The 24,198-nt window shown below is 44.4% G+C and overlaps 1 protein-coding gene across 8 annotated transcripts in view; it reads right to left on the bottom strand.

The window, feature by feature from the left end:
* Nucleotides 1–674: 674 nt before the first annotated feature.
* The window catches only part of EIF4ENIF1 (eukaryotic translation initiation factor 4E nuclear import factor 1), a 72,581-nt gene continuing 49,057 nt past the window's right edge, over nucleotides 675–24,198 (bottom strand). For 3 of the 8 annotated variants that reach the window (XM_069215074.1, XM_069215076.1, XM_069215077.1), the window contains exons 8-19: nucleotides 18,194–18,329; nucleotides 14,236–14,418; nucleotides 8,383–8,615; nucleotides 7,706–7,774; nucleotides 7,090–7,273; nucleotides 6,427–6,506; nucleotides 5,925–6,067; nucleotides 5,100–5,172; nucleotides 4,611–4,725; nucleotides 3,276–3,614; nucleotides 2,854–3,021; nucleotides 675–2,142 (exon numbers count right to left, since the gene is read on the bottom strand). In XM_069215074.1, the coding sequence (XP_069071175.1) occupies nucleotides 1,952–2,142; nucleotides 2,854–3,021; nucleotides 3,276–3,614; nucleotides 4,611–4,725; nucleotides 5,100–5,172; nucleotides 5,925–6,067; nucleotides 6,427–6,506; nucleotides 7,090–7,273; nucleotides 7,706–7,774; nucleotides 8,383–8,615; nucleotides 14,236–14,418; nucleotides 18,194–18,329 (1,914 nt within the window). In that variant the 3' untranslated portion in view covers nucleotides 675–1,951. The remainder of the gene's footprint in view (nucleotides 2,143–2,853; nucleotides 3,022–3,275; nucleotides 3,615–4,610; nucleotides 4,726–5,099; nucleotides 5,173–5,924; nucleotides 6,068–6,426; nucleotides 6,507–7,089; nucleotides 7,274–7,705; nucleotides 7,775–8,382; nucleotides 8,616–14,235; nucleotides 14,419–18,193; nucleotides 18,330–24,198) is intronic. The other 5 variants (XM_069215079.1, XM_069215075.1, XM_069215080.1 and 2 more) reach the window with 3 other exon arrangements.

Raw genomic sequence — 24,198 nt, forward strand, 5'->3', positions numbered from 1 at the left:
CCTTGGACTGTGCATACTATTCCTTACTTTGAAATAGTGCATACAGAGCCAACTTCCTACAGGTGGTCATTCACTGATGATGCTAGAAGTGACAAGCCAGCATCAGAACAGCCTTGAGACATTCCACTGCCCATTCATTTTATGACAGGACTCCCTCAAATTCAGGCCATAGGGCTGGAAGAGTGGTTCTTCGTTAGTCCCGTTAAACATTAGATGCAACAGGCAGCATGGGTTGGATGCTTCTTTTACAATTGCCTTTTGTTTGCTATACCTCATACATGTACTCTTAGAATTATTAGGTTAAGAGTATGCATAAATGGCAGAGGTTCTCACTTATGCAAGTTTGTTCAATACATTTTTTTTAAAACAATACAAAAAAGGAGTATAGAACTGCTGCCAATTTAGGAAATATGAAAAAACTGGAATCTAAATAAGGAGACTAGATTTAGGCACAAGTCTTCAACATCAAGAGATTAACGTGGAAGATCACACTACCTCGCAATAAAGAGGAGAGAGCAAGTATTCAACAGAAATAGTTAATATTGCAAACAAAATGAAAACCTATTTAGGAAATCAAATCAATATTCAAGAAACCAACTACAAGAACTTATTTGGTACAATTCGGCCCCCCCCCTCCCTTTAAATGAAGGCAAAGCAGGAATTATCACACAGAATAGGAGTCTGTCCCAACACGGGATTCTTTATTTTGCTGGTTGTGCTTCTTTCCCCATACATAACGTACACAATTTTTGAAGTTCAACCAAAAAAAACAAAAAAAACAAAAAAGGGCAGCAATTCACCTCAATGAAGGAAATAAAAGGTCAGTGAGGGGGCAGGTGTGAGGGATTCAAGGGGGAGGGGAGAAATGAAAGAAGATTAACAGGGTTACGAAAGGTCAGAAAATTTATATACTTGGCCAAGTCATAACGTACCATTAAATTAAATATAAACGTGTGGGGGAAGCACAGAACTCGAAGTAGTTCTGTTCGTGAATAATGTGATCGGGTTATCCAACGCACAGCCTGGGTGGGGCAGAAGCTATTCCAGTCATATCTATGAAAAACAAATCATTCCATCAGAACCGCAACACTCTCATCCACCGCCAGGAAAAGGGAATGGGCTTGGTGAACAAATCCGCTATATAAGCTCTACGGACAGAGATTTTATTCCTAGACATCAGCAGACAGCACAGAGTATCCATCCTCCCACATCCAGTCACTCACCAAAACCATGTACAATTCACGGAACATCACAGGGCCAGATAATGTCAGGAGTCTCATTTGAGAGAAACCAGCAGCAAAAAGGAAAGACAGCAACATTACCATTTGCCGTCACTCACTTGGTGTCTACAACTAAGTTCACAAAATAAAAGGGAAGGGCCTGCATGTAGAATAAAGGGAGATTGTCCAATCTGAGGATATAAACTAAAGACGCCAGTTACTCTTATGTACAGCAGTAGGGGTTCCAAAAGAAAAACAAAGTCGCCATCTTGTAGGTGTGTGTATATATACAAAAAAAAAAAGTTCCTTTATACAATCTGTACACAAGGGTCTAACCATTTCATGGTCTGTGCAAGAGCCCTTGGTGGCCACCTCGGTGCAATGAAGTCACTTCATGAAGCCATCCTTTCATATTATACAAACAAAAAACAAAAAAAACTACAGGATCAGCCTCAGCCTAGTCCTACCTGTCCCCTCTGGCAGACATGTGGAAAGCGTTCATTCTGGACACAGGGAATAGGCTGCTGTTTCTGCTTCATTAATGAGTCTGAACAGACCTCCCACAGGGAGAAAAAAAATTCGTAGAAAGATGCCAACCTCAGACACTTCACTGAGGATCAACGATCATGATGCAGACTATTGTTCTACGCCATGGTTTGTAGAACCTATGCAGATTGAAGCTGCAGACTCTGCTCCCCTCGAAGACTGCCTTGGCATTGCCAAGTCCAGTTTCACTGTCGATATTCCAGTTCATCCACAGTAATTACTTTGGCTGGCATGGATGGTAGGGGCTGCTGCAGGACATCTGAACCAAACCATTTCGATAAGCCAACAGGGGAAGTGCTTCTGTGGCGCGGCTCCATCTGAGACTGCATCAAGGGGAGCCCTGACCTGCTTGGGTGTGCATTATGAGATCCAGAACCTGAAAGTACAAGAAATTTCTCAGATAAAACAGTAAAGCACATTTTTGCTGCAAAAAAGTCATAACAAACCTTTAGCAGCGTCTAAGTTTATAAAAGTGAAAGATCAATCAGTTTGAAAGTAGACAACTCTACAGAGTAGACTTCAGAAGACAAAGTGGGTGACAAGAGATTACAGAGTTGTACTGAGTTATTGCCAAGTGAAAACGCACCAAGCTTTTATCCCACCTTGCAGACCAAGTCAATGAAAATAAGGCATTAAACTAACATGACCGTAACAGCACTGGACACAGGTATTGTAGGCCAAATAAATGCATTTCTAGACTTCCTTGGACCTACACTATAGGCGGTTACCGTTACCTGGCACTCACATTAAAATAAAGTCTATCCAACTCACCAGGAGAGAGGTACACTGCTTTACTATACACATTGCATTTGAAGACTTTCCATGTTAGGGAGCCTCCGAAATGGTACCACCTGATGTCCCACCAACTGAATGAACGTCTACCCAACTAAGGACATTTGATATGTTGAGATGTAATAGTCAGTGCAAAGACTCAAGCATAACATAGACCACTCCAGACTCGAGCTTTTAGTCCACACTATCCTCAAACCACTGCCCCATTATGTACGATGACAGAAAGGTTAAGCCCGGCCTCTAACAGCACAAATGTGCATTTATTGCAGAGTCACCAAATCAAAGATAACTTTACCTGCACGCTGAAGATGCTGCTGCTGCATTACAGCTAGCTGTAGGGATGTTGCAGAACGTGGATTCATGAGGGGATGTCCAGGAGTTGGCAATTGGTAAAAAGGCTGCCCAATGATTGGGGCAGATAACCCCTGCAAATGAGACAAATCTAAACCTGGAGGTAGCATACCTGAGAAAAGAAGAGACAATTTAGAAGAGACCTACAAGAAAGACTTCAAATTAATCAAAATGCAGCCCTAGCCTTCCATGTAGGCAAAGATTGTCATACCACAATTAAACGCTTATCAGTGCCCATTCATTCAAATACATTTTAGAACAAGTCAATAAAACTGATCAGGGTAAGTGAAGTGTTAATTCTCACAGCTCTCCTCTGAACCTAGAAATCCAAAAACATCACTTATGCTAAGACCAGTAGAGCCCTACCCGTTTGTAGAAGAGGTGGGAGTTGTTGTGGGTGAATGCCTTGCGCTAGCATCCTTTGGACAAGTCCAGGGTGAAGTTGAGGAGGCCGGACCAATGGAACATGAGGAGCCACTGGCACCTGGTGAACTGGACGCAGGAAAGGAGCTCCTGGCACAGGAGAGCCCATAGTAGGAGTCTTTCGGCCAGTAGATTTGGGTCGAAAATCTTGATCTTTGGTGTAGCGATTGTTTTGGGCAAGAGGTGTAGAACAAACTGACCCTTGTGGAGCAGAGTACTTGTTTCCTGCCGCTGGAGATGAACTTTGACCAGAATTTGCAATGGAACCAGAAACAATGCCATCTGAATTAAAAGAAAGAAAAGGTGATTCAACCTCTTTTAATCTTCTCCATCCTCCTCTGTCCACTGAGCCTCAGACGAGTGGTCAAAAAATGTCATCCTTCTGGATGCAGCATGGAAGAATCTCAAATCATAAGCTCTGCTGTTAACGTAGGCTATACAACATGCCCTTGTCCACAATCTTAAGTTTTTCCACAATTTTAGGCAAGAGACTGGGCACGTGTTGCAATACTTTTTCAGAGTAAAGATAATTCTATAGCCGACTCCAGAATCTAACGAACAGCCAATCTGCTACGGAAAATCGTAAAATCCACCCTTACACAGCAAAAGTGCAGTTGCCCTCATACAAAACTTCTGCACATCCATTAGAAACCAGCTCAGTGGTTAAAAGTTACTGAGTTGGCTTGTGTAAGCTAGATACTAGTTTAGTACACATGTAATATGTAGTAAGGGCTTGGCAAATAGTGTGCTATGTGTATAAAGTTTAAAATTAAAACAGAAGACCTGGCTTGCATCCCAGCAGTCACTACAATCTATACAGTATGCAAAATGGATTTACGTGCACACAGTAGGGCATTATATGTGCCACAGTGTCACCAGTGGCAGTAGTGTTACTCAAATGCAGTTAATAAATGACAGAACCTATCCTTACCAGTTCATCTTGCACAACCAATGAAAGGCTAGTAAGGGCAAAATAATCAAGTGCCTGCATGTATAAAAACTTTGTCCCCTCTTAGAACAAAAATAAGCATTTGCAATGCAATGGGTCTCGCGTTTGCTCGCGTTAGAGCGGTTAACGTTGTAAACTCCCATGGCGGGAAAAGCGTAAATAATTTGCCAATGATAAAGGATTTTTGAAAGGCAAGCCCATGAACGGGCGATAGAGACTGGCATGGTTAAATGTCTACATAGATACCAACACGTAGGAAAAGCAGGGCTTGCGCACAGGTATGCTCAAGCAAACAAGCTTAAAGACTAACAAAAGGAAGTAGAAGTTACCTTCATCTTTACCATCACTGGTCATAGATCTGCTGATTGAGGTCTCATCCTTGCTCTTCTCCCTGCTCTCATACATTTTGCGGATAACTGAGGTAGGGGTGAACGAAGGAGAAAGCTACAAAATAAAACACCAACTGAATAGAGTGCCTATACAAGTTGTGGATTTTAATTTAGACCTTAAAAAGCACTAAAAGCTGTCCAAGAGAATGACATCCCGGTTCCACTCCTGCCACATTTCTCCATGGCCACCATAGTTCAGGGACTGTAGAGCATGACAGAACATCCTGGGTTAATGCAGGTTTTATATTTTAGCTACCTTATCTTTCCACCCAACCCTTGAATACTAAGGTCCCACTTATGTACAATGTTGGAGATTATGAAGTACTGCAAACCTACCACATTAAACCCCAGTTAAACCAAACTAAGAAATGCTATGCTATAGGCCCGCGCTCTACCTTCCACCAGCACACAAACAAGGAAAAGACTTACCATACTAGTGATGCAGGCAGGAGAGGCATTACCTCTGTGATTCATCACAGGAGACTTATTCATTCGCTGGGGCCTGTGAAAAACAAACTGTGGTTATTGTGGAGTCAGTGAGAGTGCTTTGTTTCGGACAGAGCAAGTAATCTCTAAAAATAATTACCCAACATGAAAAATACAAAGTGTTAGTGGTGCAAGCATGCAACCAAAGTTTCACTACCCTACAAAGTCTCCCTCTACCCATCACCTGAAAATTCAGTTGTGATCATGCACTACAGACCTTTAGTTTAGTGGGGTGCTAAGTTCAGAGTTCTTAGTATGCTATGCACAACTAACAGTAAGAAACTAAAAACAGGAATATGTGCAAAGCAAACAAGTACAAAAATAGAAAGTAATCACAATACATCAGCGCGTGTTAAGTTTGGAGGTGCCTGGGTGGAGGAAAGCAACACAAGATGAAAAATCGTTGCTGCCTGGTTCAGGAACCTTTCCAGAATTGCCCAGGTCCCACGTTTAGGGTGCAAAGGATAATTTCCAGTCAGTCTATATGCACACAAAGCCCACTTAAGTAACTTTTAGGAGTCCTTAGATTCCCAGCATGGCAGGGGACGCTCTGCTTGGTTACTTGATAGCCATAGACCGGGTTCTATTTGGATAAAAGACTGTAGACCATAAAGCGGGCACAGAGTAGGACTGAGTTCTAGATACCATGCCAACAACCTTGAAACTCAGCACTTGTTGAACTCCATGTTTCTGTAATTTGTGTATGCTCCTAGACCCTGAATCCCACTGTGCTATACTTCAGTCACGTTCGGAACAAGACTGACTTGCCTGTTGCCTCGATAGCCATCTCTGCCTTGGTCCATCTGCATTTTGCCAAAGCCAGGCTGGTAGAAATTTGCTGCATTAACAGACATATCATGTGTTAAAAGGAGCCCATCTAATGCAGCTTGCTGGAGCTCTAAATTACTGATCTGTGGAAGACAACCGGAGGGAAGAAAAGTTAGAAAAAACACTTCAGAATCTTCATAAACTGCAGTGTTTGTAAAGGTGTTCAACAGCTCTTTATTAATGAACAACCATGTTTAGTCTATAGGACAATGCCAGTTTTGAGCATCACTATAAACGCTGAACTTTTAAGAAAAAAAAAAAAAGAAAAAGAAAAAGAAAAAACGTGTTTAGATCAATCTAAATAGGCAAACTAAAATATTGTAAGAAGTTAGTGCGATACAATACACCTTAAAAAACTAAAAAGGTTCTGAACTTGAGCATTCACAATGCAGAAAACGGAAATTGTGAAAAGCGATATAGAACAATTCATACATAACCACACCTGTGCATTAACCGGACTCATTGGTTTCCGCATGCTCTGATAGTGATCACCAATGAGCTGTTGAGGACCAGAAGGAAAACCTACAAAAAAGAAATAAATAAAAAAAAAGCCACATTGTTAAAACTATAGAAAAATACTACCAAAGCTTAACACAATTAGAGCAGCAAAGAGTGTTCACTGGTCCTAGAGTGAATAAGATAGCGAAATGCATCCGAATCTGCTTATTTTTCCAAGTCTAAATAAATGACTTGGAAAGTAAACTGCATTAGGTATTTCACACCACACTCAAGGCCCAAGTCAGATGCGTCATTAAGCTGCTTCTAAAAACTCCCATGTCTCATTTAGTTATGAAATGAGACATGAAAATAAGTTGATCAACCTCATGACCTCCTTAGAACAAAGCACAAAATTCTGAGCACACCAGCAACTCAATATCATTTACAAGCAAGATGTATGAGACTCTTAAATCTACCACTGAAATTCTACCCAGGAAACACTGGTGACAATTTTTTTTTTTTTTTTTTTTTTTTTTAAACTCACTGAAGGAAATCTGTAATGAGCAACCTTTGAACAGTACTACTGAACACAATGAGCTCCCATACCAATCTTGCACAGCAAAAAAGCCAATCTAGGAGCAGATTACAGTGTAATCTGGTACATTACCAATTGGGGGTGATACCCGAGGACGCATGTATTCAGCAGAAGAGGCTCGACCTGGGAATGCCTGGGACACATGAGAACCTTGTGCCCTCTGTGCCAACAAAGAGGCAGCTGGATCCAGAGCCCCCATCAGCCCAGTAAGGACGTTTGAGGAGATTGGACGCGTCAGTGGGGGGCCCAATAGCTCCTAGATGAGGAAGAAAAAAAATTACACCATGAACAACAGCTGTCAAAGAGCACACTAAAACACCTACAGATTACTTGCTAATCAGCTGCCCAAAATACAGGCATCACAAAGAACCAGAGAAGGGGCACAGGTCAACGTTATAGGGTTGTACTCAGTCTCATTCAAAGGGCTATCTTCATCCCTATCGAGAACAAAGTTAGTCTGCTAGGACTAGGCTTGAAAACACTCACACGACAACTTTCAAAGGGGAGTTTTAACCGTAGCAGAGCTTCCAAGTGTATGCAAGAGGCTGAAAGGTACATTTTAGGTTAAACTAATAGCTTCCAATAAAGTAAAAATCTTAGAACCCGTGTATCCTCCTGATTTACATCAGCATGCCCTTTAACAGAGTCCTGTGTCCCCCAAATCCCATAGCAAAACAGGGTAATGTACCTGCAAAATGTTTCTGTGCAGGTGATTGTTGGGAATATCACCATGAGACAAATGGTTCTCCTGGCTTCGCTACAAAAAGGAATAAAACGGACAATAAGACTCAAGGCAAAAATAATTTACGATGAAGGAGCAAGTGAGTAAAGAGACCACACCAAAAACCCAAGTGCCACCACAGAAGGGTGTAAATAAGAGGACGTTCAGCAACCTCATTTTCTTGTCCTGGTACAAGATACTAGATTTCTATAACTCATCTGAGAAGGACTGCCTGCGTCTGTGAAATGCAAAACAAAAGCAGCACCCTAGAAGCAATACACAGGAATGTATCTGCTGTCCGGACGTCTGAACTTATTTGCTGAAAGTCATTAAAGGGGAGAAAAAAAAAAACACACTTAAACCGCAGCAACATGTATCGTTCCACCCCAAAGGTTTGCTTACTTCCGAGGCGTATCCCCTCACCAGGGACATCAGCCACACATCCTCAATAGGTGCTGGGGCAATTTTCTGTAAAATGCAGACCTGCCATCAGATCTCTGGTTTAGGTCAATTAAACCTGGGCTAATTAGTGACTTCATGAAAGACAGCACTTTGCCTTGTTCACCATCAGAGAACAGCATTAGTGAGACATACCTTGCTAGGAATCTGCAGACTCTGGCCTGTGCAAAAGTTTTAGTACTTACATTGACCTTCGGCTGGGAAGGCAGAGTCCCACTTGCCTTCATGCTGCTGACCAGCTTGTTGAAAGCAGACATATCCCCATCCTTCTTGTGTGGCCTTGGGCCAGTCATGGCAGTCAACGCTTCTTCCAGTTGCTCTGCCATGAACGGTGTGGCAATTTTGCCCTCTGCTTCCACTTTAAGTCCCTTGAGCCCAGCCTCAACCTCCTCCACAGAAAGGACAACACCAGAGTGTGCTGCAAGTTGAATAGTATAAAGAGAAAAAAAAAAAAAACAGGATGGGTTTCACAAACACTACTGCAGACCCACACTTTGAGAATACTACTTATTGGTTCTGGAATCCTTTAGTTTTAATGGAATGAGAATAATATGTACCACATAATGCTCGTCAATTATGGGCACCAAGAAGTGTGTATAAAATAGATCATTCTTTGCCCTACACAAACTTATGAGCAATATGATGGTCTCAATTTGTGAAAGTCTAAGGGGAGGAGAATTACACTACAAGAGGAAAAAAACGTACATACAGTAAGGAGGACCATTCACAGAATATGTGAAGGAGTTTTTGATTTTGCAATTAAATACCTTGACCCTTGGATGAAATCAGTGAGCAATTTTGTGCAACATAAAAGTTTACATTTAGGACTTTTTACTCTGGGGACTGGACTCCAAAAAGCTCAACCACCTCTTTCAGATGAGGGAGGGGTAAAGAAGAGGGAGGACAATGGAAAGATGGATTCAGAAATGCATGTAGGGTGCATGGGGGAGTTAGATGGAGATCATCATTAAATACAACAATGCCCTAACGGGGAAAGATCGACAGATTAATTATATATCATAAAACAACATAGGTGAAAACAAAAAACACTATTAGTTCATATAAATATATATATTCATTTACTTACTTATACATAAATATCAATTTAATATATTCATCCTATATGGACAACCCATCTAGTAAAAAACACCAAAGAACAGATAGTGTGAGAAAAATTGCTCGTGATGGAAAGAAGAATACCTATTCCAATGAATCAAAAACCTATACAAAAAACATTAAAAACTGTCGATTGGTTCTTTTCAGTTTGCTGCATTAACTCCATTCCAAATCCTCAGGGAGTCTAAATCAATTCCTTTAATCCTCCAAAGATCCTCTGCAGAAACCAATCCAGACTATGATATATCCGGCGACATTTCGACCCCTCTATACCTTGGGCCAAATCCCAGCTCCACAATGGGTCTTCTTCAGGACTAGTACGATGGGAGTCCCTTAAATATATCCTCAGACTTCACTTCTTTTACTTGTCTACTTATGAGGAGATCATATCCAATTTTAAAATATCATTCCTCCTAATATACCAGGTCACCAATCAATTCCATTGCACTCCTCATTCACGTGTGAGCCTTCAGAAGACTGAGCGGAGTTAGATGAAGAGCAGGTCGATGGTGGATTAATGGAGAAAAGATGAATGTATAGAAGGATGAGGAATGGAAGAAGTAATGGATGAAGACAAAAGGTAAGGCCAGAGAAGAAAGGATAAAAACGATGGACAGGTGAAGGAAAAAAGTGAGATGGACAGAAAAAAAAAAGTGCAGATGATAAAAGGTAGGAAAGAGATACAAGAAAGGACAAAAACACTAACTTCAGGATGGAGCCAAGGAAGATTAAGAATTTGATTCCCTTCTAGGGAGCAATCTCCAGAACGACTGCCGGATTCACTTACCCCAAGCCTTTGCTCAGAACTAATTGGAATATGGTTCAGAATTGGGGGAAATTTTATTTTTCCAACTACTCCCTTGACAAGCAGGATGTCATTTTGAGACTTAAACAGTCAGGTCTAACATTTTTCGAGAACGGGAAGTGATATGGATCCACATAAATATTAAGGTAGAGGTTTGGTCTGGAACACAAGGGGATCGCCCTCCCCATTCAGCCCCTGGGACAGAGAGCAGCCTTAGCAAAAGACCTTGAAGGTAAAGACTGGCATTTTTAGAATCTACTGAAGCAACCACGGGTTTATAATGTTTTAAGCATGCAACCTTACTTTTTTTGCATTTATTAACTGGTATCCAATGCAGTTGTTTCTGGTGAGAAACCAGACGGTCAAGTTTTTGGGTTGCAGACAAGCTGGACGTTCATTTCGTAGACAATCCAAAACTTTTTGGGGAGATCCAAATACATATCTCCACAATCTGAATTAAATAAAAATGTGGATAATTTTATGGGAATAGGATAAAACCACTAGTTGGTTCAAAAAGAAAATGTATTTGGAAACAGCTGGGACAGGGCTACAGAGACATTAGATTCAGATACAATGGCAAGATTCACAGCATTTTTCACAGGGGAAGGGCACTGGACCATAGATTGCGGCAATAAAGCCAGGCCCCATACATTCATTTTGGTGCTTAACACCTGTCTCAGTTTTACATTGGATAAGTCTCATTTGTGTGTCAGGTCTACCACTGCAGTAACTTCAGTGTTACACAACGGAATTAACCGGGTGTCGACCAATAAACTGGTCTGTGGGGAAGGGCCAAAGGCTGAGACTACAAGTGGGCTTATAACTCGACACTTGGTCAGAGAAGGACACAACGCTGCAAGAGGACAATGCTGGTTGTCAGCCTGACAGAAGTGGCATCTCAAGTCATCTGACCATCAGTTGGAGGAGGTCCTTGACTTATACTGACCGGGTCAAGGTGATAGCAACACCGCTGGAGACTGAATGAGCAATAAAAGTCCATACGGGACATGCAGACTTTTTATTTTTATTATAATGGGGGTTGGATAACTGAGTATTAGTGTCCATTGGGTGCTAACCCTGGTTCAAGCCACATGTCAGGAAACTGAGCCGCTTCAGAGCTCCCAAAACAAAGTGTGCAGAGGTTTTCAGAAAGGGTTGACGTTGGGGACATCAGTGCCCTAAATGAAGTGGAATATCACTCATCTTCCGCAGCAATAGTATTAGACATTCCATCCCCGGAGGCCAAACAGCAATGGTGCTCACTCAGCACAGAAACTGTGCTGGCAGCTTTGCAGAGTGCACACACTGGCAGCAAGAGTATGGGTCACCTAGATAGTACAAGCAGTGAGTGGAGGGCTGGGGCAAAGGCAACCATGTACAAACCAGCTCTGCAGCTGTAGTGCACTACAGTTCAGCTACGGTCTCAACAGAAAGAAGTGCCCAGCCAAAGTCTTGCTCTGGATAGCAGACAGCAGTTTGCCTCGGACTGTGTCCATGGGTACCTGAATGGTGCCAGTCCTGCCACTATGCACGGATCTAATCAGAGGATCAGGGCCAAGAGTAAAAAGCAACATTTGGTGGTGACACCTTGCATGCTGTAACCTCTAACGTCAGGAAGGAGGAGTTTCATAGCAAACAAGCAAGAGTTTAATGACCAGGGACAGCTCCTCCATTAGGGTGGAGGAGCATTGTCCACCCCGCCAGCCGTGGCAAAACTTCTACAAGGAAACTATAAACAGTGTTTCATTGTTTCCTTGCAAAGGGGCAGGGCCATGGGGCTAACTGGCTCTGAGGGTGAGTGCACAGCACTCCTCCCCCTACACCCCCCCCACCCCCCACAGTGCACACGTATGTTTAGCTAGCCGTCTCGCGCCAGCCAAACACACAAGCACAGTAGGCTCTCTCCAGCCCAGCAACAGTTGCCGGGCTGGTGAGAGCCTGCACAGACTCCCAGTCTGCATGGGAACACCCTGGCTGGGCACTCCCGACACTGCTTGTGCAGCATCAGAATTGGCTTCAGGGCAGGCTGGGGGCCGGCTGGAGCAAGCAAGGTAAGTGCTCATTCTCCCCCTCCTCCCCCTCGACCACCCAAAATTAAATTTTCATTCCCACCCTCCCCCACACCCATCTCCCCACCCATTCCGTGCCCCATGACTGCTAATGACTTCCCAAGGGAAAGGGCATCACCAGAAGCAAAGAGGATGGACATCTTTGCAGCTGATCAATGGAGTGCAAGCAGACCAGTTGGAGGCCACTAGTATGGTGAAGGTGACAGATGGGAGTGGGGGGAATTTAGATCCTTCCAGGCAGAGCCAAGAGGATAAAATAGGAGCCTAAAAAAAGTAAAAAATAAAAATAAAAAACACTGCACATGAAGCATTAATGGAAGAGTCAAATAAATGTGTGCCAGTGCTATACAAAATGTGCTGATCTATAAACACTCCCCAATATAAGGAAGGCTGATAAAGTGTGAAATCATGAGTGCGGGAAGAAGGTGGTGCCACAACTCAGAGCGTTTGGAATCCCCAAGTAAGACCGAGGAGACTACGGTGGGGCCCCATGCTGAAAATGCAGTTAGGGATCAAGAGCACATTGCCCTCAACAGTTGTACTTAACTGTAGTAGCTGGGGTTAGCCCCATTAGCAATCCAGATTTCTGGGGAAACATTCTGATATCTGCTTTATACTAAAATGAGTCAATGGCAGTGGGCTTTCTTTCCAGATTGCCACCCTCCAACACATACATATATACACACACAAGAAGTCGATGATTGTGTGAGGGAAAAAAAAAAGTGCTGAGAGGCAACTGAGGAGTTGTAGTTGGGTCACTGCGATATCAATGTGGACATGAAAGGGGGGAGGTGTTTCCTCTGGAGACAATAGTGAGCAGCCATTGCAGAGTGTCATTTGTTGCTGTAGTAATTTTGGTCTCGGTTTCTCTTCACTAGCCCTTTAGTCTGCATTGCTCAATTCAGTACTCAAAGTATCATTCCATTGTTGTAGGTTCCAAAACGTGTGCTATTCTAAACTCTAGTAAATAGCATCACTGCGGTTACTCACAACACCAATAAAGAGTGGAAACTACTGATATGGCTTCTGAGGGGCTGGTATAAGGCCAAAAGGGATGCCATGGCATCAATCAGCCAGGGGGAAGAAAAGAAAAGAAAAAAAAAAAACGTGATGAACCTCTATGGATTAATGGGGAAAAGCAACAGGTCTGGGACAGAGGCTAAGGTTAACAGACCAGTTTAGAGTCCAAGGGGCTAGCTGGTAATTTGGAATCTACGATGCAGGAAAAGCGTTTAGCTGAAGTGCAACCATTGCCAGATTACTGAGAGAGCCAAGACAGTCACTGTGCACACCAAGATTAGCACACAATCCTGGGCAATGAGATTTTCTATTCTCTAGCCTTTTGTGCTTTCCCCAGGGACTTTTGGTTTGGCCTTTCTTTGCTGCCGCAATAAGGTAATTCAGGTTTCCATTTACACCAAAACAGGTCTCCCTGAAACTTTGTAATTTTACTTGATGAAAAGTATCATGAAGTTGTGGAAACCGGAGATTCTTTTGGTCATACAAGTTTAGCTTAAGGAACTATTGGCAAATATTTTTTCTCAAAGTGGTTGTGGCTTAACCATTTCTGGATGAGGTGAAATAATGTTATCCATCAGGGCCAATGTTGTGTAACCTTCGTTTTTGAAGATCACACAACTGCATAAAAATGGATGCAGACCGTGAGAAATTTCATGGCCTGAAATTCTGTGTCACATTTTGGATTCCATCCCTGATCTCAAACCACCACTGCCCCAAACTATTTCTCATCTCAAAATACAGGTCAAAGTAAAGGTAATTCTAAATATGCTAACTAATGTTTGCATGTATTGTAGATTAGGCCCGGGATTTGGCTTGTACCTATTTCAATGTTGTGCTCGTATTTTAACTCCCAGTCGGGGCCAGTTTGGTTGAATTGCCTCAAGTTAAAGGATTTATTATTTAAAAAAATAAATAAAATGAGTGCATGGTAATACAGAGCTCTCACTGCTGTTGCCCTATTTCGATAATTCAATATATTACCCACATCCATCCATACAGTAATAGTAAATTGCGAACATCACACTTACTGCTCTCCTTGAGCTTTTCCTTGTTTGCTGTGAGGCTTGAGAGAAGGGGCTTTAGGTCAACTTTGGCTTTCTGGAGCATCTCCAAGATGTCAACTTTGCTGTTTTCAGAGGGGTCTTCAAATTGAATGGGGGCAAAGTAGTTGCCAGGATGGTGCCCTGGGGATGGGATCAGGTTCTCCAAGCCTACAAGAGGAAAAGGTAGATCTAGATTCCACAGCACACGCCAATAAGCATGTTAACATTCTTCCAATTAGGTTTAATTTCATTGATCAGATTTGGGTTTTTTAAATAAATAAAAAATAAAAAACCCTCACCTTCAAAAATAGATAGTAGCCCACCTAATTGTGAAATCAGACTACATTCAATCCATCAAGCGCAGAGGCATATCAAAGGGATGCAGCAAGGTTTCTACCCCCAGCAATGCAGACAACACTAAATTAGACCTTAATGCCAAAGTGCAAAAATGTTTTTTTATTAACATTTTATGCAAGAACAAACAAATAGGCTATAATAGTATGGTTATGTCCTGTCATGGCAAAACAACTACCTTTTCTACTGCTATGTAATCATCCATTCATGCAATCCATTGCCTCTTGGTGGGGACCTCTCCCCTCACATTTGTGCCAGGTCCCCCTTAGCCACCACCAGACCCAGAAGCAGAGCATATCTATGTTCCCCTCAGGTAGCCCGTAGGGCAGGGTGCCATGTCAGCAAAAAGGTAGGGCATTTACTTTAAATTTTCTCATGTAATGAAAAAAATCCTAAAGTCCTTTTTCATTACTCTGAGGCCCGCCCCTCTCATAGGTCAGCATTGGGAATTCCTTAAAATAAAAAAAAAATTAAAACAAAGTCTTTAAGCTGTAGTTCCTGATTTGAGTGTAGTTGCCATTCCATTGGAATGGTAATGATGATAAAACCTCTTTACAGGTAAGGTTAGATTTATTATTACTATTTTAGAGATACCACTTTTAGAAGGTGGACATCTCTGCACCCTCTGCCATGCAACAGGAACCTCCAACTAGAGTGACTCCAGGAGTTAATTAACTTTACCCTGTCGCATCTGAGGGCCCAGGAGCAAAGGATTAGTTAAGACTTGGGTCTTCAGTGGGGATGCTTCTGACAATGAGGCCCAGTCCACCATCTCTGCATAGAGAGCATGTCAGAACTGCATATATTTATAGTGCTCCGTGTGTTAAAAACACAAACTATTGAGCCCCCCCTTATTAGCCAGCACAGCTTCAAGTCTGGCTATGCCACTGGCTCCCGACTGGCAAAAGCCCTGTAGCTTGCTTGATACCTGCACCTCCCTCCCCCAAAAAACCCACAGTAGTCTATGGATCTCCCCATCTAAACTGCCAAAGACACCCTCAGGAAAGTAGCATGGCATATCCTGTAGGACATAGTAGTTTGGGTAGGGTGATTAAGGATAGCAGCCCTACCAAGGGCCATCAGGGTAGTTTCCTCCACCTGGCCGCACTGTCCTGGAATTGCAGCAGCTGAAAGGCCAAATTTTCCCTCCAGGAAACAACTGGAGCTCTGCATGAGGTGGCAGGAATTACTACTCCTCAGTCCCACTAGCCTATCTGGAAGAGTGCCGATTTGCCCCATTCACCCTATAGCCACAGTTCCCAAAACCCCTGCACCAAACCAAACAAGGGGACAAAGGATACCCCAGGCTCTGGGATGTACAGCAAGGTGATGTCCACTTATAAGGAAATGCTCTCAAACTGCCAAGGTTCAGGGCCTCCACCCCCAGTGCCCAAATCCAGCAGGCCAAAGGTTCAATGCACAAAGTGAACAGTAAAGAGGAAAGTAGACAGCCTTGTCTGGTATACCACCCCACCCCGTTGGAATGACACTGATGTCATCCCATTCACAGCTGCTGTGGGTTCTGCATACAATAAGGCCACCCAGCTACAGAAGCCGGGCCCAAAACCAAACTGTTGTAGCACTGCAAAAAGGTAGGGCCAGTGGATTGAATCCAAGGCCTTTTCTGCGTCTGTGGATATGACAGTCAAAGGTCAGTTGGTCTTTCACCGCATCTAGCTGGTTATGGAGGCACCTAATGTTCTGCCACATTAAGCAGCAGGGTATAAGCCAGATTTGGTCATGATGGATCAATTTGGTTATCACTTTAATCTGCATGCCAATAGTTGCCAGGAGCTTAGTCTAAGCATTCAGCAAGGTAATAGGTCAGTAGGAACTGCGTCATGCCACAGCTTCCCTTATTTGTAAATCACACTTATCAGGGCATGTAGCAGGCCTAGAGGATGAAGCAACTGGGCACGGGAGGCATCAAATCACACTAGATGGGGGGGGGGGGCACCAGAATCCCCCCAGAGGCTTGAATAAATCTGCTAGTAATCCATTGGGCCTAGTGTTTTTTCCCCACATTCATGGGGCTCACAGCTTCTGTGAGCTGCCCCAAGCTCCTCTTCCAGAAATTCCACCTAATCCAGCTGTGGAAGCCCAGCGCCCCAAGAAGTTGTCTGCTTTTCCCCTATGTGGATGGGGTGCATAAATAGCACGCTAATACGGAGTCCATCCACACTCTCAGTAACTGCTGGCCCAATTCCTAGCTAGCTCAGTGCCTCAAACCCCCCCCCCCCACCCCACCTTGCAATAATTAAGCAGACAAAACAAACATTACAAACATTACAAACATTACAAACATTACAAACATTACAAACATTACAAACATTACAAACATTACAAACATTACAAACATTACAAACATTACAAACATTACAAACATTACAAACATTACAAACATTACAAACATTACAAACATTACAAACATTACAAACATTACAAACATTACAAACATTACAAACATTACAAACATTGTAAAGAAACAATCCAACCATGGTAAACGTGGTTCTAAAAGTTCCTACCTAACCCTAAACTACAGTGAGCGCATAGTTGATGTACCCTTCTGCCTGTCCCGATTTAAGGTCTTAGCCCCAACCCCATACCTGAAAACCATCGCAAGAGTCTGCCTGCAGCATTAATGGCAATCCTCTCAGGAGGCTAGTATATAAGCACAAGCAGGCTGCATGTCACAGCATTCATCCCAGGAGGTTAGTGAATGGCATGCCCTCTGTCCCTTTTGAGTCACCGTACCATTTTTTATATAATAAAGAATTACCATGTTGGAATCACATCTGACGCAATACTGTCTAGATGTTAGATGCAGTCTTCTCAACGGGCAACAAAAGAACTAAGATAGGTTAGTGTTCCTAGCCTTGAACAGAAAGTACAGATTACCCCCAGATTACAGAAATGTAAAACACCAAGTTGTCACCCGAATCGCAACCTGACAGACACTGATTGACAACAGAATTACAGCATGTTCAGCACAAAATCCAAAGTCAAAACTTTCAGTTAAGAACTATACTTGCTTCTAGCTGGAAGGGTCACTGATAAGCTACAGTAACAATTTGGATCTCTGAAGTAACCGTTAACGCTAAGAGATAAGCCTGCGGGTAATCAGATGCAATTAAAATCTTTTCTATCACACAATAGCTCAGAGTTAAGGACATAAGATTAAGATAAGCTCAAAGAATTTAGTTATCAAAGTTAGTTTGATAACTAAGTTACAAAAATAGAAAAATGCAGTCACTATATGAAGGAACAATCCAAGTCCTTTCATGTTCCAGGTTGCTAGATGCTAAAGGATAAAACTCAAGTTTGTAGTGGATACTTTAGCATCAACTAATGGTTTGTGGTAGTTACTCACCAATATTTTTAAATTATTTCTGAGGCCATTTTTCCACGGTTGGTATATGGTCCAACTTATAAACAAATGCAGACAATAGCATACAAACATCCATACTTAAAAGCCCAACATTCAGTTCTACCTGGTAAACATTTCATATAAATTACGCAGAAGACAGCTAGAAGTGGCAGTGGAACACTGGAGCAAGAAATCATTTAGCTAACAGGAGGCTATTCATACCTGCCAGCCTCTCCAGCTCTTCATGTGGCGTGGATCTCTGGCTGCTGGAGCGGCTTCCAGACTGGCTAGGGTTGGAGAACCATCTGCTAAACCTACTGGAAGAGACGGAGCCTTCACCTAGAACATCTTCTATCATCTACATTGTGGAGAAAAAGAGAAGCGGATGTGTGGAGTGTACAAGTTCTAAACACCCAGCCAGAAGCAACAAGTTGGATGGATATAAGTAGGCAGGAAACTTACTTGTTTAGTAACTTCCAAAAATAATCCTGGGATGGTGCAGGTTTGAAAATCAACACTGAGCTCAGGTTCAGACACTTCTGTCTCACAATTAATTACTTATTTCCACCAGGAGCAGATTGAACTGAAGCAGCAAGTCATGAGATGCAACAGAAGGCTGAGCACCTTCAACATCCCATTAACATGCAAGGGATGAACTGTTGAAACTCAGTTTGATTACTAAACCAGAGTACTAGAGTACAAAGTTTTATCAGGGCAAGTTACTTAAGCATACAAAGTTTGCACCAAATAATGGGCATTTTCAACTAAATTACATTTAGGTGTAACTGGCAGACGTGTATCAAAATAGTTCATTTGTAAAGGCTTATATTCTTTTGACAACTGTTTTGCTCGTTATACTAGTCTCCCTCCCCTCAGCTCCCAAAAACACGGACATCAGTTCTAGTTGGATACTCTAGACTGCTTCTGCACAGCATTTACCAGACATAAATGCTACTCTATCACTGGCTGAAATAGAGCGGGTCATGCAAACTACTGCAATTTTAAAAACGGCTGTAGTGCAAAGGAAAAGTTCAGGTGGTGTTAGAAGGCTAATATAAAAGGTGGATAAATTCCTCCCCCCTCCCAAAACCAACTGTTTTGGTTCATACAAAAAAAGTCACACTTTGTTTAGTTACACTTCAGAGGCATTCATACCCTGTACCACCGAATGCTAAATCATCTGCCAGAATAAAGTTTAAGTAACCCGTAACAATACCTTTTCAGTTTTGATTCACCAGCTGTGCATTACAGTACCATCTAGTGGTTGGGCCTAAAGTTTTAACAGAAGCAGGTTCTGCTTATGGCTGCGGACCATAGGTCAAGTCAGCAGTAGTCCCAGTGACAATAAGCACAAGGCCACAATGCTCAAGTACGTGTACTTCTTTCAATTATTTTCTCCTGTTGTGTACGAGTAGGTCATACACATTTGCAGACACGCCCTTTAATTAAAAATACTTTTGCATACATATATGAACTAACCCATTTTAGTGGGCGGGCCACTTTGTGAATTTCAAAGAGTATCAACTGCAAAACTGTTACAAATCAGTGACTAATGTACAGCTTGTGAGCCTAGTTTGGTTAACTGTAAAAGAAGCTATGCAGGAGCATCCTTTACCCCCCTCGACTGAGATTGTAAATGTTTAGTAGAAAACAAGTGCATCGTCTGCCCCACTTCACCATTCAGTGAACAAACATCTATATACCACGATCAAGTATATAGACAGATGAAAATACTGTTGCTGCAGCAGTGCCAGTGAGCAATACATTTCTGTTGCATACCGAGTTTCCTGTCTTTTGAAAAAGCAGTTTCTCCCCTCATTAACAATTCTATGTCGGGACCAGAGGGTCTGATTAAGCTTCTTTCTATTCTTTAAATGTTTACAACAGCCAATTAAAATAAAGATGAACTACATATCCCCAAAAATGACAGTCACAACCTACTAGAGAGCCTCCTAACCCTATATAACCCGAGACAATAAGCCTCCTCTTTAATTGCTGCTCCACAGCCAGTTAAGTGCCTTTTGTCTTTTCTCATGACCTTTAATGTCAGTTACCATGATTGTATTTTCATGCTTGTGTGCTGTGCACTCACGGCTGTACCATTATAGTTTGATGCTCCCTGCTTTAGTACTTTCAGCCTCTGTGCGCACGAGCTTGAGGGAGCGTTTATGCTCCCTGAGATGTGCTCAAAGCGACCCTTTGATGTGGAGCGGGAAAGCACGTCTGTTTCTCACTGTCCTTTTTCTTGGTCTGCTGCTCAGGGACTCGCACACATGCAATATAACCGGCTTCTCAACCAGCCCGCTTGAGGAGGGCAGCTGAATACGGTGGAGACACGTGATACAGTCTCAGGCCCCCAAGTGACATTTCTCTCTGCCTACTCCCGGATTGGAATCCTTTACTGGGCTGTAATATGCACAATTCGAATTTGCCTACATCATTTGTCTAGCAGGGCTCCCTCCATGCGATACCTTTATTTTTTTCTTACCCAGTTTATTTTTGGGTTGACTTTACATTACCTGCCCTACGGTAAATTTCGAGTAAGTTTTACCTCCCCACTTCAATCATTGAATTATATATATCTGGTTGGTGAAGCATTCCTGCTGTCAGGTACTACCTGATTTTGCCATTTTGTGCCCTTCCCTCATCATGGATGCATATGAGGAAGATTTGTGGAGAAGGTTTCTACTAGGATGATTGTGGGGTCTTTTGAACAAGACCTGGTCTATGCACTTGACTAATGGGTCAGTGTGCCCTTGGCTCAAGCTATACAGCCCATTAAGCAACACTTGTTTGGCTTTGCTGAACAACAGGACTGGATCCCAAACACTGCCTTGCAGCAGCAAGGAACCCTCAGGATTGCACAGCTCAGTGAGCTTAAAATCAGATTAAAAACCAGAAACACTGCTGTATTTGAACAATGTGTGGTCGCTGGCTGAGGACCACAACTATAATGCCTTCCAGTCTATCCCCAAAACAAGTACTTGGGAAGATTCAGATTCTTCATCTTCAACTCCGAGCCGTGAGGAAGGGGATGGAGGTAGTTGAGGGCTAACATGAAGGTGGCTCTGTCTGTGTGGTCTTTGCTGGTTCCCCATCTTTCTAATTGTTTGCAGCTCCATTTCACTGCACTGAGTTCCGGGGTGTACCAGCTGGCTTGTTTGCTGGATCTTCACATGTCATCTGCACCACAAAACAATTGGGCATCCTTAAGGCGATTTTAAGGTAACCAACTACGCTGACCTGGACGGAGTGACCCCCCCCCTGACCTGAATTAAGGCTAGGAACCACACTGCGTGACGAGCAGCTGCACCAGACTGCCTTCGTGCTCCTGACCCCACCCTAGCTGCTGCCACGAGTTCGAGGCCCTACACCACCCGCAGGCACCCACCTGCGCCTCATCCCTGGTGTCTAGTGATCGTAAGTATCAGGTGTTTGTCTTGTGTTTTTATCCTGTGTTTTTTGTGCCTGTTGTGCTGTTTCAGCTTATTGCCTTTTGTCGTCTACCATGTTTTTCCTGCTTTTCTGCCTGTTTCTGCCCAGTTCCTGTTCCCGCTGTTGCACCCCCTGCGGCCCCGCCCCCATTCACCACCCCCTCCCACTTCCCACCTGCTCCTCCCTTCCACCTCCCCTTCTTAATGGCAGTCACGCTGGAGGCATGCCAGAGGCAAGCCCGTCCGCGCCTGGAACGAGCCCAGCACCTGTCCCCCTGCCCAGCACCTGTCCCCCTGCCCAGCACCTGTCCCCCTGCCCCTTGCACCTCCCCATGCCTCCAGGTGCCACTACACCACTGCTGAGTTCCATGCACTCAAACCCAGCTGGCCCACCGCCTGCACCCAGGCACACCTACAGACCCTTTGCCTGCTGCTTGTGCTGTTTCCCCTGCAGTCAAGCCCCACAACGCCAGACACCCCAACCATCTCAACTGAACCCCCTCAACACCCGCTCGGTCCACAAGCATGCCATCAAGCTCTGGAACCTACTCACGTCAACCTCCCTTGACACAACCTTCCTCCCCGAAAAATGGATGAACCCCTCTTCCGAACCAGACATCGCCACAGCCATCCCTGAGGGCTACAAGATCACCCGAAGAGACTATCAACAAACCAGGAGGAGGAATCGCCATTATACACAGAAGCACCATCAGGATCTCCACCGACGCCCCCAGATGCCACAGAACACCTGCAGATATACATGAACGCCAACACGACCCTGAGAGGAACCCTCCTCTACAGGCCACCAGGCCCCCACTCCCAATTCTGCAACACCATCGCCGACACGATCAGCTCCCAAACCCTTGCCTCCTTGGACTACCTGCTCCTCGGCGACCTAAATTGTCACCTAGAGAACACCAATGACTGCAACTCCGCTGCCCTTCTGGACAACCTCGGCCTCAAGTAACTGGTCACCTCTCCCACACACTCATCCGGGCACATGCTCAACGCCATCTTCTCCAGCAGCCACATCACCTTCACCCACACCAACAAACTCCACTGGACTGACCACCACTGCGTTCATTTTTCCTTCCTGAAGCCCACCACCCACAGCATCCGCTCCCTCACCGCAAGTGGGACAAGGTCTCTAAAGAACAACTGATCTCCAACCTCGCCCAAACCCTACCACCCAAAACCAGCAACCCCAACATCACTGCTCTCAACCTCAAGCAAAGGCTGCACCAACACCCTCGCTCCACTCAAGAAAACCAACTCCTACGTCACCCAGAAAGCTCCCTGGTTCACCGCAGACCTCCTGGCCTCCAGACAAGAATGCCGGAACGCAGAGAAAATCTGGCGCCAAGATCAGAGAGCAACTTCACCACACTGAAAGCAACCATGCGCAAACACCACCAGCTCATCCGGACCACCAAAAGATCTTTCTACAAAGAAAGAATTGACAACACACACACACACACCAGCAAGGAGCTATTCTACATCAAGGAAATCACCAACCCCAAGTTCTGCTCCACCGACCCTCCCCACTCAAGACCTTTGCGACTCCCTCTTCTTCCACTGCAAGATCAGACATTCACAGAAGCTTCGCAACGCCGTCCCCCACCACCGACATGGTTAACCCCATCATACCCTGCTGCACCAACATACTGAGCACCTGGACCCCCACCAACGATGACGAAACCACCAAAACCATGAGCACCATCCACTCCAGATCCCCCGCAGACCCCTGCACTCACTACGTCTTCAATAAGGCCAGCCAAATCATTGCTCCCCAGCTCCGGACCATCATCAACAGCTCCTTCAAGACTGCCATTTTTCCAGAAAGCTGGCAACACGCCAAAGTCAACGCCTTACTCAAAAACCCCAAAGCCGACCCCGAAGACCTCAAAAACTACCGACCTATCTCCCTACACCCCTTCCCAGCGAAGGTCAGAGAAGATAGTCAACAACCAGCTTTCCCGCTTCCTGGAGGACAACAGCCTACTCGATGTCTCCCAGTTAGGATTCCGCAAAAACCACAGCGCCGAGTCCGCCCTCATCGCCTGCACCAACATCAGGACCAGGCTAGAAAAGGTGAAACCGTTGCCCTCAATCTCTGCAGCCTTCGACACCATATGTCACCAAAACCTCCTCACACCTCTTCGACGCCAGAATTCGCCACAGAGCCCTGGACTGGCTCACCTCCTTCCTCTGAGAGAACACAAAGCGTTAGCCTCCCCCGTTCCGGTCAAAGGCCACCAAAACCATCTGCGAAGTCCCCCAGGGATCCTCACTCATCACTACCCTCTTCAATATCTACATGGTTCCGCTAGCCAACATCGTCCGATCCCACGGCCTCAACATAATCTCCGATGCTGACAACACCCAGCTCATCCTCTCCCTCACAAGGAACCCCCGCAACAGCCAAGAACAACCTCCACACCAGACTCCGCTATTGCCAACTGGATGACAGCAAGCCACCTCAAGCTAAACTCAGAACAAAACCGAGATCATCATCTTCGGCCCCAACAAGTCAGCATGGGACGACTCCTGGTGGCCAGCCACCATGGGGTCCCCCCGGCCAGCCACCATGGGGTTTCCTCCCCTAACCCCCCTCCCCCCCCCCCCCCCCCAACACCAACCTCACATGCAACCTCGGCTTCATACTAGAAGTCACTCGCCATGATCTAGCAAGTCAACGCCATCTCGTCCTCATGCTTCAACACCCTTCGAATGCTCCGCAAGACCTTCAGGTGGATTCCCGCAGAAACCAGAAGATCAGTCACCCACGCCCTC

Source organism: Pleurodeles waltl, chromosome 11 (genome assembly GCF_031143425.1).
Source record: "Pleurodeles waltl isolate 20211129_DDA chromosome 11, aPleWal1.hap1.20221129, whole genome shotgun sequence".
Lineage (NCBI taxonomy): Eukaryota > Metazoa > Chordata > Amphibia > Caudata > Salamandridae > Pleurodeles > Pleurodeles waltl.